Source organism: Aulostomus chinensis, chromosome 16 (assembly GCF_037954235.1).
Source record: "Aulostomus chinensis isolate RoL2024-O1b breed Wild chromosome 16, RoL_Achi_v1.0, whole genome shotgun sequence".
NCBI lineage: Eukaryota > Metazoa > Chordata > Actinopteri > Syngnathiformes > Aulostomidae > Aulostomus > Aulostomus chinensis.
The window spans coordinates 16,791,602-16,805,173 of record NC_141335.1 but is presented as its reverse complement, the minus strand read 5'-3'; the positions used below and the strand labels follow the sequence as shown (position 1 = coordinate 16,805,173).

At 41.1% G+C, this 13,572-nt stretch overlaps 1 protein-coding gene across 1 annotated transcript; it reads left to right on the top strand.

Moving 5' to 3' along the window:
• Positions 1–4,480: 4,480 nt before the first annotated feature.
• LOC147247691 (collagen alpha-1(XXV) chain-like) lies at positions 4,481–12,465 on the top strand. Its single transcript, XM_086180645.1, has 2 exons — positions 4,481–5,199; positions 12,286–12,465. The coding sequence occupies exons 1-2, from the start codon at positions 4,885–4,887 to the stop codon at positions 12,388–12,390; spliced, it is 420 nt and encodes a 139-aa protein (XP_086036771.1). The 5' UTR covers positions 4,481–4,884; the 3' UTR covers positions 12,391–12,465.
• Positions 12,466–13,572: the final 1,107 nt, after the last annotated feature.

Below are 13,572 nucleotides of genomic sequence, written 5' to 3'. Positions count from 1 at the left end.
CTCTCCTGCTCTCTTTCCCCCCAACCGGTCAAAGCAGATGGCCGTCCCCATTGAGCCTGGGTCTGCTCGATGTACCTGCCTGTGAAAAGGAAGGTTTTCGTCGCCGCTGTTGCAGGATGTGCTTGCTCATGAAGAATTGTTGGGTGTAAATTCATTGAAGGAGCGTGGTACTAGACCTGCTCTACCTGTAAAGTGTCATGAGATCACTTTTGTTGTGATTTGGCGCTATACAAATAAAATTGACTTGACTTGACACCGTCCAAAGACATGCAATTGGGGACTAGGCTAATTGGATACTCTAAACTGGCCGTAGGTATGAATGTGAGTGTTAATGGTTGTTTGTCTCTATGTGTTGGCCCTGCGATGGACTGGCGACCTATCCAGGGTGTACCCTGCCTCTCGCCCATAGCCACTGGGATAGGCTCCAGCCCCCCTGCTACCCTTAACAGGAATAAGCGGAAGACGATGGATGGATGGATTATGGAATGCATTCTTCCCATGAAATTGTAGCAAAATGAGGGCAATAAACAATATTTTAATGTCCCAGTACACTTTATTCTCAATCTCAGAACAAAGCTCTTAACAACGGCAGTATCCTTGTATTCAACTGGACACATTTAATCTTGAGAATTAATTTAACAATAATAATAGAAAAAAAGTCATAGGAAACTGAAATAGACAGCCCTTAGTTGTACATTATGTCCTTTAAACTCAAGCGGCATGACAATATTGTTTGTTTTGTAAGACATTACTGCAGTGCTGAACAATATACCGGAAATTGCACCATGAGACATGATGAACTCTTCAAATAATGTCCTCGGAAAAAAAAACAGCTACATTCTTAGCTCAGAATTGACATATTTCTTTACAATGTAAACTGATTTTTCAGTGTTTGTAGCTTTGGCTTGAGATCAGTGTTGCTTGCAAAAAATGAATTCCAAGATGCAGCAGCCAAGACAAATGGGAACTCCACGCAGCACAGAACCTGTAAAAAAGAAGAAAAAATTAAGCTGCAAGCAGCGTTGTTAGGGCCTGAGCCCCCGCGCAGCACTACGGCCGCGTCGTTGACGCCGGCCGGAATCCAACGGCGTATTTGCCAAATCTGTAGGCATTTTATTTTAGGAGTTAGAAGCCTGAATCTGATGCAGAGAGTGAGAGCAGAGCTGAGAGCTGGCCCTTTAAGAACCCCTCCCCCGCTGCACTGTCTGTGATCTGTGCTAGAGTGGAGAGGCTGCCTAATGAGTGTTGGGGGGGGGGGGGGATACTGTTTAGTGTGCGTTTTTAGTGCTGCTAATGTGTTACTCTGCCGAGCAAACATAATAGGGTCTTCCCTGATGTACCTTCAGGCTCAGGCCCTAAAAAGAACACAAACAAATGCTCAACAAGTCAGAAGCAATAACAATTTCTCCACTGCAAAAGTTTGTCAACCTCTGTTGATTTCACAGACCCAGTCCCTCAAAAAGTTAGCTATATCACGGCAAAAAATAAGCCACAAATAACTTGTGTGTAACCCCAAAAAAAAAGCTATTTTGAATTGGTAGATGTTTTTTTAGCATTAACAACAAGCACATGCTCCAAGCACTTGGCAGATTACGCGCAGCGAGCTGGAATTTGACGGGGGTTGCGAGTCGACAAGGTGGACACTGAGCTAACGTACGCAGTTAGCGTACTTGTTGACGGACTAGTCTTTTTAGCCAACTCAGATTCTCCATACAATACCTAACGTGTCAAGTATTGATTTTACACACTCACCATTCAAGTGTGGGTAATATCTCTCCCGCAGCCATGACGAGTGGGAGCGACTTGGTTTATGCTTCTACGTCATAGCGACAGCGTCATTGAGCATTCTAAGTTCTGCGTCGAGGGAACGCTTTGCTCTGCAATTCACCGCCAAGCCGCTAGGGGTGTGTGGCTGTGTCTTTGCATGGTTTCGGGGGGCTCTTGTCGGATTCCAGAACAAAACTATTTACAACAGAAAGTCCGGTGCTTTTCTTTGAACTACTGTTTGCTTTCATGAATCAAACTTTAAACACTGAACATGACAAACATGACTTCTTGTGGCCATTTTCTTCTGGAGACGCACATATTTGTCGCGGAGGTTCTTCCACCTCTTCATGCATTCGCCGACGTCCTCTGAGCGGACCAATCACAGTCCTTGACGTTCACATCACAATGCACAGAATAAAACATGAAATAATAATTAATGATTGCTCAAACTTTTAATTAGGAACAAAATCTGGGTTTACAGTGTTGTAGATTGGCTATTTTCACTAATAATTACAATAATTAAAGAATGGTTTTAGACATAAAAAGTTTCCATCCAGAGGCAAACACTTTCTGATTTGAGGATTGTGCAAAGGTCAAGTGGTAACAGTGGCATCAATGTTCATTACTCCTAGAAAGCCCAAAACAAAAACATTCTTAGTGGCCACATTTGCCACATCTCCTTTTTCAGTGCATCAGTGTATTTTGCTGCTGCATTATATTTAAAATATGTGCATTTATCTTATCGTCCTTTCTGACCATAGAGCCCCTTTGTTGGCACTGCCGCTGTATTCCAATGTCTGTAGCGAGTGACCACAGGTGTGTTGAGCAGAATGTGTGCTGCATGCCAGGTGGTGGGTGTGACCAATGAAGGATGCAGCAGCATTGCAGATACTTTGGGGGTTTTAATTGACAGATTCCATGCACAATAAGCAGAAATGTTATGCATTTTGAACATCTGTTTGAACGCAGACCGCCCACTTACATTTATGTCCATCCCCGTCTTGTCAGCAAAATCTCACACACATCTTGCCATGTTTTAGTCATCAAAGAGCCATGTTTATCTATTCACTGTTTAATTACCATCATGAAAAAGAGGGGTTTCAACGAAATAATTTAGTCATCATCTTTGATGACGAAAACAACACCGCTGAAAGGGATGGATTTCTGTGTTTGGTGGTGGACAATTGATGAGTTGGGTGTTCTCCTTCCTCATGCTTTTTAGTCTTCCCGGTCAGTGCTTGTATCAGGCAATACCATCCCAAAGTGGTAACAACATGAGATTGTCAAGGTGGCTCAGTCCACCGTGTGAAAGTGAACCAAACCAAATGAAGTCGTGAATTTCTTTCCCCGCCAAATCAAACCAATTTCCCCAGACTACCCTGGATTGAATGCACCCTTAGACTCATCCCCGAGCAGCTGTGAGATAGACATCAGTTACAGGCAATACTGTGCCTTGACACAGAAAAGGGTATTTATAGGGGTAATTGGGACTACTTTGGCTTTAACAGCAAACAATTGAATGTATTATAGCACTTCATTAACAGCAATTAGCAGCTATAAAAGGGAATGGGTCATAAACTAGATCCGGTTGCTGTCTTAATCCCGCATTATTTGCTTCTCATATTGAACCACTGGTTCGGGCAATCAACCAGCATGGAAAATACAAGGTATTAATAATAGGAAGACCATTTACTTAATGTACAGTATTTGCTATTTGCTTGGGATGTCATGGTTCAGACCCTGAGGACTTCCTTCCCATATTGAGTCTTTAAAGTCTTTCATTATTATGCTTGTTGAAAACTAAATATTACAAAGACACAACTCTTATCCTTTAATTATTACCCTACAGAGGAAAGGAAATGTAGATTTGACTTAAATTGGGACATGAAATGAATAAGAATATTTTGGGATTAAAATTGTACTTGTATGAGGTGAACTATAAAAAAGTTAGATGTTACAAATACTAGAGAGAAATTATCCATCGACCCCCTGGATTTTGTTAGCACGATTAATGTAATATTTTTTTCCAGGATTGATATATATCGATTCCAAGCTTTGGAACTGCTTCTTTCACATAACAGAAAGAAAATTTTACTTTCTTTTTTGAAAGAAACTTCTCCTGGGTTAACTTAAAACATTATTTTTGGTGGCTTTGGCAATTGATTTTACACAATAACTCGGGTTTGAAGCATGACTGAAATGTTTTGGGGGAGTTAGGCGTGATAGGGGTTGTGACATAATGTTGTGACAATTATAGTTCAATGAGTTTACAGACTGTTATGAGCAATGCAATGAGAAAAATGTATTTAAATGTTAAAGTGTAACTTGTTAGAATTTCTGGCATCTTGGAGTCTGAAAAGATAATCCTTTACTATTGTATTACATATCTCAAAACTAGTGTGGCTGTTGTTGTTGTTGTTATTGTTGTTTCGGTTTAGTTATTTTTTTTCCATGAGCGCAGAACTTAATTAAATCCAGCTAGTGATTCAGACAGCACATTTGATTGAGTACAGCGCTGTTTTGCTCCGAACCTGAGCAGAATTGTCAGCAGGCTACCGCAATCCCGGCTGTGTGACCGTGTCAGGCATTTGCGCACCCTATAAATATCCCTCGCCAAGTGCGCGGATCAAAGGGGCAGAAACATCGCCATGAATCCCGCCCCGGCATTTATTCTAAAGTCAGCCAGAGGAGGGGCATGCAGTGTGAGCAAAGGGACCGCGGCATGCAGTGCTGTGCAGAGGATAGAGACGCTGGCTCGAGTTTCACAGACGCGCACTGACGACTGAGGTGCAGCACATATCGCTCAGGGGACAAGCAGCTGATGGCACATGCAGAGCGGGAAGCAGTGATATAGAGGTCTGTCGCTGTGAAGAAGGAACATCACTGATTGGCTGACGCATTACAATCCATATAATGTCTCCTTTTTTGACTTTGATGCTCATTTGATGCCGACGAGATAGCTTGGAGACAGAAAATTTATTTGCGAAACTTTTCTCGCAACAGTGACATACAGACTTAAACAAAGAACAAAGTTGCAGCTCAGCGGGATTTCACATCTTTTGCGCCTTGCATTGAAGAATATTTCGGAGTGGAAAAAAACAAGAATAACGTTATAAAATGGAAGAGGAGCACAAGCGGAAAGTTGCCGGGAAGGCTAGTGAACAGAGGACTTGCAGCAAGCAGCAGCAGGGCCTCTCCATAAAGCCGCAGTGGAGCAATTGGAGAGATTTATCTGGTGTAACGATTTGCATAGCATTATCTACACTGTGTATTGCAGTTTGCATTGCAGTTTTTGTGCGGACCTCAGAGTTGCAGTCCAGAATTGTTAATCTGGAGCAGCAGCACCGAGAAGCACAAGTGTCAGCATGGATGTTGTCTCTGGAGCAAGTGGAACCCGTTATATCTGGCAGACTGGAGCAGATCCTGGAACAGGTTAGAGCTTCCATTCACATGTTATTCACTAGGGTATTTCAGTTTGCCCGTCATGACTGAACTATATATTGCTCTGACTTCCCTCATTTTAGAAGAAAGCTTTCATTCCATAGTTTATTTCAGCTCACAAGTGCTCTGTGTGTCATAGTCTTTTTGCAAGTATATCCAATTTACAGTAATTACCTGTCAGCCAAATAGGCTACAAAGAGGCATTTCCCTCTTCTCTCCAGTGCTCCACCCTTGCCTCACCCCTCCAAATAACCTATATTTGTTTTTAGAATGCCTCTGATGTCATTTAAACCATGGAGACACAGTGATGCCATGATAAGCAGAGAGCCATTTACAAGGTCACAAATAATAGCATAATAATAATAAATTAACATATATATATATATATATATATATATATATATATATATATATATATATATATATATATATATAATACCACTAACAATAACCATCTTTCATCACTGAGCTTAAAATAAAAAAATTAAAATTAAGTGCAACTGAATATATATATACACACACACATATATTTTTCACTATTTGCTATCAGTCCAATCTCATAAGGAACTTTTCAAAGAACTTGTAGTTACTATTATTAAGAACCATCCATTCCTCTGAAAGTTTTCTTCTTCTGTTGTTGAGTCAAATTTAGATAGAGCAGTACTGTGGCAGTATCATGTATTACAATCACCTGTGAATCGGTCTTGCATGTACAGGGGGAGTTTCCCTGTCCTTTCACATCTGCTGCGCTAAAGACCCCTTTGTTCTACCCTTTCATTGACCATTCCACAGCTACACTAACAAGCCCTTCCAGAGTGATTGAAGTCCCTGTTTTCTCTTCCTCTGTTTTCTTTGGCCAAACTTTTATCATCCCCCCCCCCCCTCCTGCTCTCCACCCCTTTCATGAGGTAACTTACCAGAGGTGAAAAGAGCACAGTGCCTGCAGCTTAAAGGCACAGAGATGTTGTGGTCTCCGCATATTTACCTGAGAGTAAATAACAATTTGTTACACTGATAAAATCATATTTGGACACTTTAAACAATGTTGTCAGAGGGGCACTGTCTCTAGCAATGGTTCCCAACCCTCTTGGCAAGTGACTGGTTTTATCTGTAGCCTGTGTGTACAAAGCTGAGAGCAAAAACCTGCGACAAAGATATAAGGATGAAGACTTGTACTTCTTAATTGCCTGAAGCCAACCGTTATTTTCCTGTGGCTACATTGGCGTCTGGCAAAGAAGATATTTTCCCAAAATGTTTCCATGCAAAATATAAAAAAGGGACCTACTTCTGTTGCCTCATCATAGTTTTGTCATCTTCTGAAAACCATGTCCCATTCATTTGTGGTTAGGTGGAGTAACATATGCTTAAAAAGTTGCATAAAGCATTTGTGGCTCATAGAATCTCATAAATTATTTCAAGTTGCATCATGGATAGTATAGGTGCAAGGTTTTGACGTGGAAAAGATGAAAAATTTGCTATAATATGTCATGTCAGTCTTTTGAATTGCAGATTCTGTATTTCTGTGTCTGGATAGCCCAAAGGATGGTTAACATGCAAATGCCTATATATATATATATATATATATATATATATATATACTTAATTTTAATTTTTTTATTTTAAGCTCAGTGATGAAAGATGGTTATTGTTAGTGGTATTATATATATATATATATATATATATATATATATATATATATATATATATATATATATATATATATATATATATATATATATATATATATATATATATATATATATATATATATATATATATATATATATGCACACAGGCTGCACGGTGGTGCAGTGGTTAGCACTGTGGCCTCACAGCAAGAAGGTTCCGGGTTTGAGTCCCGGCTCGGGCACAGGACTGGGGAGTTTGCATGTTCTCCCTGTGTCTGTGTGGGTTCTCTCCGGGTACTCCGGCTTCCTTCCACCATCCAAAGACATGCAATTTGGGGACTAGGCTGATTGGATTCTCTAAATTTACCACAGGTGTGAATGGTTGTTCGTCTCTCTATGTTGGCCCTGCGATGGACTGGCGACCTGTCCAGGGTGTACCCCGCCTCTCGCCCGTTGACGCTGGGATAGGCTCCAGCCCCCCCGCGACCCTTAACGTGTAGGAATAAGATGACGATGGATATATATACACACACACATATATTCACATATACACAGCAACACAGAGTAGAACTCTTACTCTCATACTGTTTGCCATTGTGTTTGGAAGGCATCCATAATAATGCCTAAAAGCCTCCGACACCATCATGTAGAACAGACTGTGATAACATTCCAAGGAGAACTGGCAGCATTAAAAATGTCAGACAGACCCTCTTCAAGACAACATTAACATTAAGTATTTGGTCCAGATAAAAACCCTTTTAATTTTAAGAAATAAATTCAAAGTCAGTAAGACTGTGAAGGTAAATTTTCAAAAGTTTTTCCAGTTAAGAATCAGCCCTGCTACATCACAGTTAAGATGATCCTTCAAGGAACTACCATGCTCTCAAAATACATTGCTCAAAACATCCTGACCTCCAAACCGTCTCCCGACTGTTATCTTGCCAGAAACATGGCCCCTTTAACATTTCCAATTAACCACCAAGTGCTCTCTGCAGGCCTGGCAGAAGCATGCTGCACATGGTGACTGCAGAGGCCTGATGGGAGTTGCAGACCACATTTTGAGGTGTAGAAAAGTAAAAATTATAGTCTCCCTGCTTTAGTTCCCGTACACAGCTCCCAACAGATCTGTCACCCACTACACTGCATTGTGTGAATGTATGGCTGCATGCACCTCACATACACATAGGTGTTTTTTTATGATTTGTGTTTGTGTGTGTGCGTGGGCATGTGTGTATCTGCCTAATTAATCACCCATGTGCTAATCAGACAGTCAAATGCAAACAGCACACTTGAGCAGAAGTGCTCCAAGCACTCCTGCACTTCATCAGGGCACAGTTTGTGATGTGGAAACAAAGATGCATGCACGCATGCAAGCATACATGCACTGACAGACACACATACACGCGCGCACACACACACACACACGCGCGCACACACACACACACACACACACACATACACACACACACGAGTAACCTACCAAAATGAGTGATAAATTACAGTTAGACTAAGAGACTAAACAGACATGCTGACAGTTACTGTAAAGGTTTACAGCACAGTAACTGTGCACAGTAAAATATTAGCAACTTTCTTGGTTAAAAAAAAAATGCTCAAGGACAGCAAGGCTCAGTATATTGATTACTGGTTCAATTTCCTAACTCCCAAGTGTTGAAGTTTCTTTGAACAAGGCACTTAACTTAATATTACTCCTGATGAGTTTGTTGGCACCTTTGTATGACACCCCCCACCATCAGTCTGTGTGTGTGTGCTGGCCTTTGAAGTCCTCATCTCCGGCCCATTAACACAGAGTGAACACAGGCTCTTTGACTGCATTCTGTTTGCACCACACTAACTGTGAACAGTGAGGTGTGTGTGTGTGTGTGTGTGTGTGTGTGTGTGTGTGTGTGTGTGTGTGTGTGTGTGTGTGTGTGTGTGAGTGAGTGTGTGTGTGAGTGAGTGTGTGAGTATGTGTGTGAGTGTGTGAGTGTGAGAGAGTGTGTGAGAGAGAGAGAGAGAGAGAGAGAGAATGTAAATGAGTGAACAAAAATAACAGTTGCTTTAAGTGCATGGGTATGTCTTTTTAGGCGTTTTTTTCCTGAAAATATGCTGTGAGTGGAAGAGGTTAAGGGTCGTGGTGGGGATGGGTGGATGGGTCACTAATCCATGCAGTTAGGCCCAGAAATATTTGTACAGTGACACAAGTTTTAATTATTTTTGCTGTTTACGAAAACATATTCAGGATACAATTATATAATCAATAGGGGCTTAAAGTGCAGACTCTCAGCTGTAATTTGAGAGTATTCACATCCAAATTGAAGCAAGGGTTTAGGAATTACAGCTCTTTAATATGTAGCCACCTCTTTTTCAAGGGACCAAAAGTAATTGGACAATTGACTCAGAAGCCTGCAAAAAAAATAATAAGGCTGCATGGGCTCTTCCCTCGTTAACCTGTCATCAATTAAGCAGTTAAAAGGTCTGGTCATTTGGAAGCTGTTGCTGTGAACACACAACATGCGGTCAAAGGAGCTCTCAATGGAGGTGAAACAGACCATCCTGAGGCTGAAAAAAAAGAAGCACCCCGTCAGATAGAGAGCAGAAATGTTAGGAGTGGCCAAATCAACAGTTTGGTACATTCTGACAAAAAAAGAGTGCACTGGTGAGCTTGGGAACTCAAAAAGGCCTGGATGTCCATGGAAGACTACAGTGGTGGATGATCGCAGAATCCTTTCCATGGTGAAGAAAAACCCTTCACAACATCCACTCAAATGAAGAGCACTCTCCAGGAAGTAGGTGCATCAGTATCTTGGTCTACCATAAAGCGAAGACTTCATGAGAGTAAATACAAAGGAAAGGATTCACCACAAGGTGCAAACCATTAATCAGCCTCAAAAATAGAAAGGCCAGAATTGACTTTGCCAAAAAACACCTGGAGAAGCCAGCCCAGTTCTGGAACTGCATTCTTTGGACAGATGAGACTAAGATCAACTTGTACCAGAACGATGGGAAGAAGAAAGTTTGGAGAAGAATTGGAACAGCTCATGATCCAATGCACACCACATCTTCTGTAAAATATGGTGGAGGCAGTGTGATGGCATGGGCATGCATAGCTTCCAATGTCACTTGGTCACTTGTGTTTGTTAATGATGTGACAAAAGACAGAAGCATCTGGCTGAATTCTGAAGTGTATAGGGATATACTTTCTGCTCAGATTCAGCCAAATGCAGCAAAGTTGATTGGACGGTGCTTCACAGTACAGATGGACAATGATCCAAAACATACTGCAAAAGCAACGCAGGAGTTTTTTAAAGCAAAGAAGTGGAATATTCGGCAATGGCGAGTCAATCACAGATCTCAACACTATTGAGCATACATTTCACTTGCTCAAGACAATACTTAAGGCAGAACGACCCATAAACAAGCAACGACTGAAGACAGCTGCAGTAAAGGCCTGGCAAAGCATCACCAAGGAGGAAACCCAGCGTTTGGTGATGTCCATGGGTTCCAGACTTCAGGCAGTCCCTGCCTGCTAAGGATTTTTAACAAAATATTGAAAAGTAACATTTTACTAAGGGTTATGTTTCTTTGTCCAATTACTTTTGAGCCCGTGAAATGAGGAGCATTTGTATAAAAATAGCTACAATTCCTACATGTTTAATCATATATTTTTGTTCAACACCGTGAATTAAACCCTAAAGTCTGCACTTCAATTCCGTTGTAGTTGTTACATTTCAAATCCAATGTTGTGGCATGCAGAGCCCAAATCATGAAGATTGTGTCCAAATATTTCTGGGCCGAACTGTATCTAGACAGACAGTCAATTTAGAGTATTCAATTAGCTTACACGCCATTTGCATGTCTTTGGACTGTGGGAGGAAGCCAGAGTACCCCGAGAGAACCCATGCAGGCACAGGGAGAACATGCAAAGTCCATACAGAAAGACCCAGTACTCGAGCCAGGGCTCAAACCCAGAACCTTCTTGCTGTGAGGCGAAAGTGCAAACCACTGCACCACTGTGCCACCCTGTTAGAACAATATTGTGACCAATTGGGGGCGGCATGACTCAGAGGTCGCCGTCTCGCAACTGAAGTGTCGCTGGTTTGGTCCTCACTTCCCCTGGGGATCATGTTGAAGTGTCCTTGAGCAAGATACTGAGCACCTAATTGCTCCTGATGGCCCTGCGATGGACTAGCGACCTGTCCAGTGGTGTACCCCGCCTCTCGCCCAGTGTCAGCTGTGATAGCCCCTACCCCCCCTCGATTCTTAATGGATTAGCGGTACAGATAGAAAATGGATGTATGGATATTGTGACGATAAGCTATTAACTCCTTAATTTTAATGGACCTTATTTGCAATATTCACACATTTTTCTGAATGAACCATTGACCACTCAGCGCCATTATACCACAGTCTGAGATAAGATTGGGCACACAGCACATACTGATGTAACAAGCTGTACCCAGAACACTGCTGTGCTCAAAATGACAGTGCCTTCAAAACATCCCCTTCAGCACCTGTTGCTGTCCTCTAAACAGCCCACTCTGGCATTCCTTGTAACCAGTACCAGTAGGACTTACTGCTATTCTACAGAGAATGTACTCTGATGGTTTTGTCTTCTGCAAATGGTCAAACACAGGCATGCTTGGGAAGACTCAAAAAAGGGGAAGAAAGGTGTGTTCAAGTATTGTTTTGAACACTGGGCCAAATGTGTAAATCTTTTTGCTGTCAAAAATGTGTATTTTATATTTGTGGGAATAACACTTTTTGTGCAAAAGTTGCAAAACTTGGGGGAAGAATATTTAAAGGAATTGCAATATAGTGCCAATTGGGTCAAAATGTAATGCCAAAATGGTCTCAATTTTTTTGTCACTGACATGGCTTTCACAGTTGCTGAGGAGGTACAGTGTAAAATAGAATGCATTGTGTTGTAATCACAGCATAGCAGTTGCCCAGCCATTGCATTATTAATTCGTTGGAACATATCAAAGAGGACGTGGAACCTATTTTGCCATGGTGCGTCCTGAGATAACTCTTATGTTCATTATTATCATAAAATGGCCCTTTCTGTGATCTTAAATTTGTGCCTAGTTAGGCTACCTTCAGAAACTCTCAAACCCACTGACATTGTTTATTTTAAATATAGTTTCTGCTTGAGTTTACCAGCTGGCTTTTATTAGAGCAATACTTTTACAGATTAAGGGGTTGTGCATTTTGAAATGTTAAGGAAATTAAGTTTTAATCAAGTTAGCATTCATTTAAAGAACATCCTGCCTGTGTCATTTTCAAGTGTTTTTTCTTAATTTTTTGTTTCTTTTAATGTATAGCATTACCCACTCAAAGATGTATTATACTGTATGAATGTTATTGCATTTTTTTTTGCATAGTATGTGATGCAACATGAACATACATTGTGAGTCATGTAACATTGTCTTTGGATCCTTCTCTTATGCAGAAGCTTGCAGCAAGACTACCAAAGACCCGAGAAGCAAGGGAAGCTTCCCACAGTTGCCTGTGTCCCCCTGGTAGGCCCAACGTCCTTCTCCACTTTTCTCACTAACTTACTGACCGACTCATTTTATGCACACAACAGGAAACGGAAAATAAAACTTTAGCTTTATCGCTACACGTCTGTATTGCACACTGTTGTTTACTTGCTACAGTGTTAACATTTTTACATGAAATATTTCATATTAAGATATAGAGAAAGTGAACAAAAAGAAAATTTGCTAAGACCTAACTGGAAGTACCTTATAGTAATGCTACACTTTTGGCTCAAAATGGAAGATGAGTAGTTTAAAGCGTCACTGAAACCTCTCCCATAAAACTTGTTTCACTACCAAAATGTAATCCATTTGGTCCAATACACTTTTCAAAATCTTAGAAGAGCTGATGATTGCATTATTTATTGACATTCAATTTAGTGGAGAGCTAACCAAAACAAGCCAGTTTCATCAAGTCTCTGGTGTTCATATGCTATTATGCAGCAGGTGTTTTACACATTCAATCCTATTTGCTCTTGTAAACGCCAATCAATATCTGTAGCAAGCCCCCTGCCTCTTATTGGGTTTCTATTGGATACACATAAATGTGTTGAAACAAATAGCACTCTGACCTCTGTTTCTGGGGGTCTTTAAGAGCTCTTCATTTTTGGCTTGACGCCAGAAGCGGCAAGCCCTATAACAGCTGTGGTTGCTGACTGACTGACTGACTGACTGACTGACTGACTGACTGAGTGGAAAAGTTCAAATGCGTCTGTGTAGAATCTACACTTAACTCTTCTCCTATGTTTGCCAAGGGCAATACAGCAGCAAGAAAAGAGTGGCTCATTCACATTTTGCTCACACTGAAGTCACTTCAAGTGTGGGATTTTTTTTTCTTTTTCTGTTGAGTTTTACATCTGCTGAAATATTGTAACGAGAAGAATTTGGGACTGAAAATTAAATTTTTCTAACATACCAATCCTGTAGCTCAGTGGTGATTGCAGTTGCTCGATATCATTTTGGTTGTGGGTACATGGCCAGGTGATGAGGCCAACCTTATACTGCTTTGCACATTCCATCACATATAATTTCTTTAGTAAGACTCCAGAAGACATTCATCCATGTGCACATCTTCCTGTGCTGGTGAAGCTGTTTAAGGCTTTCACTGTCACTGGTGGTGAAGACAGAAAGGTAGGAGTGTTGTCACTCACTTGTGGGAATACATTGAAAGGAAGCAAGCCACCACATTAGACCAGTAC

Coding starts and splice junctions, on each gene's coding strand:
- LOC147247691 (XM_086180645.1), top strand. CDS start 4,885: ATGGAAGAGGAGCACAAGCGGAAAGTTGCCGGGAAGGCTAGTGAACAG. Junction 5,200..12,285: donor TGGAGCAGATCCTGGAACAG/GTTAGAGCTTCC, acceptor TCTCTTATGCAG/AAGCTTGCAGCAAGACTACC.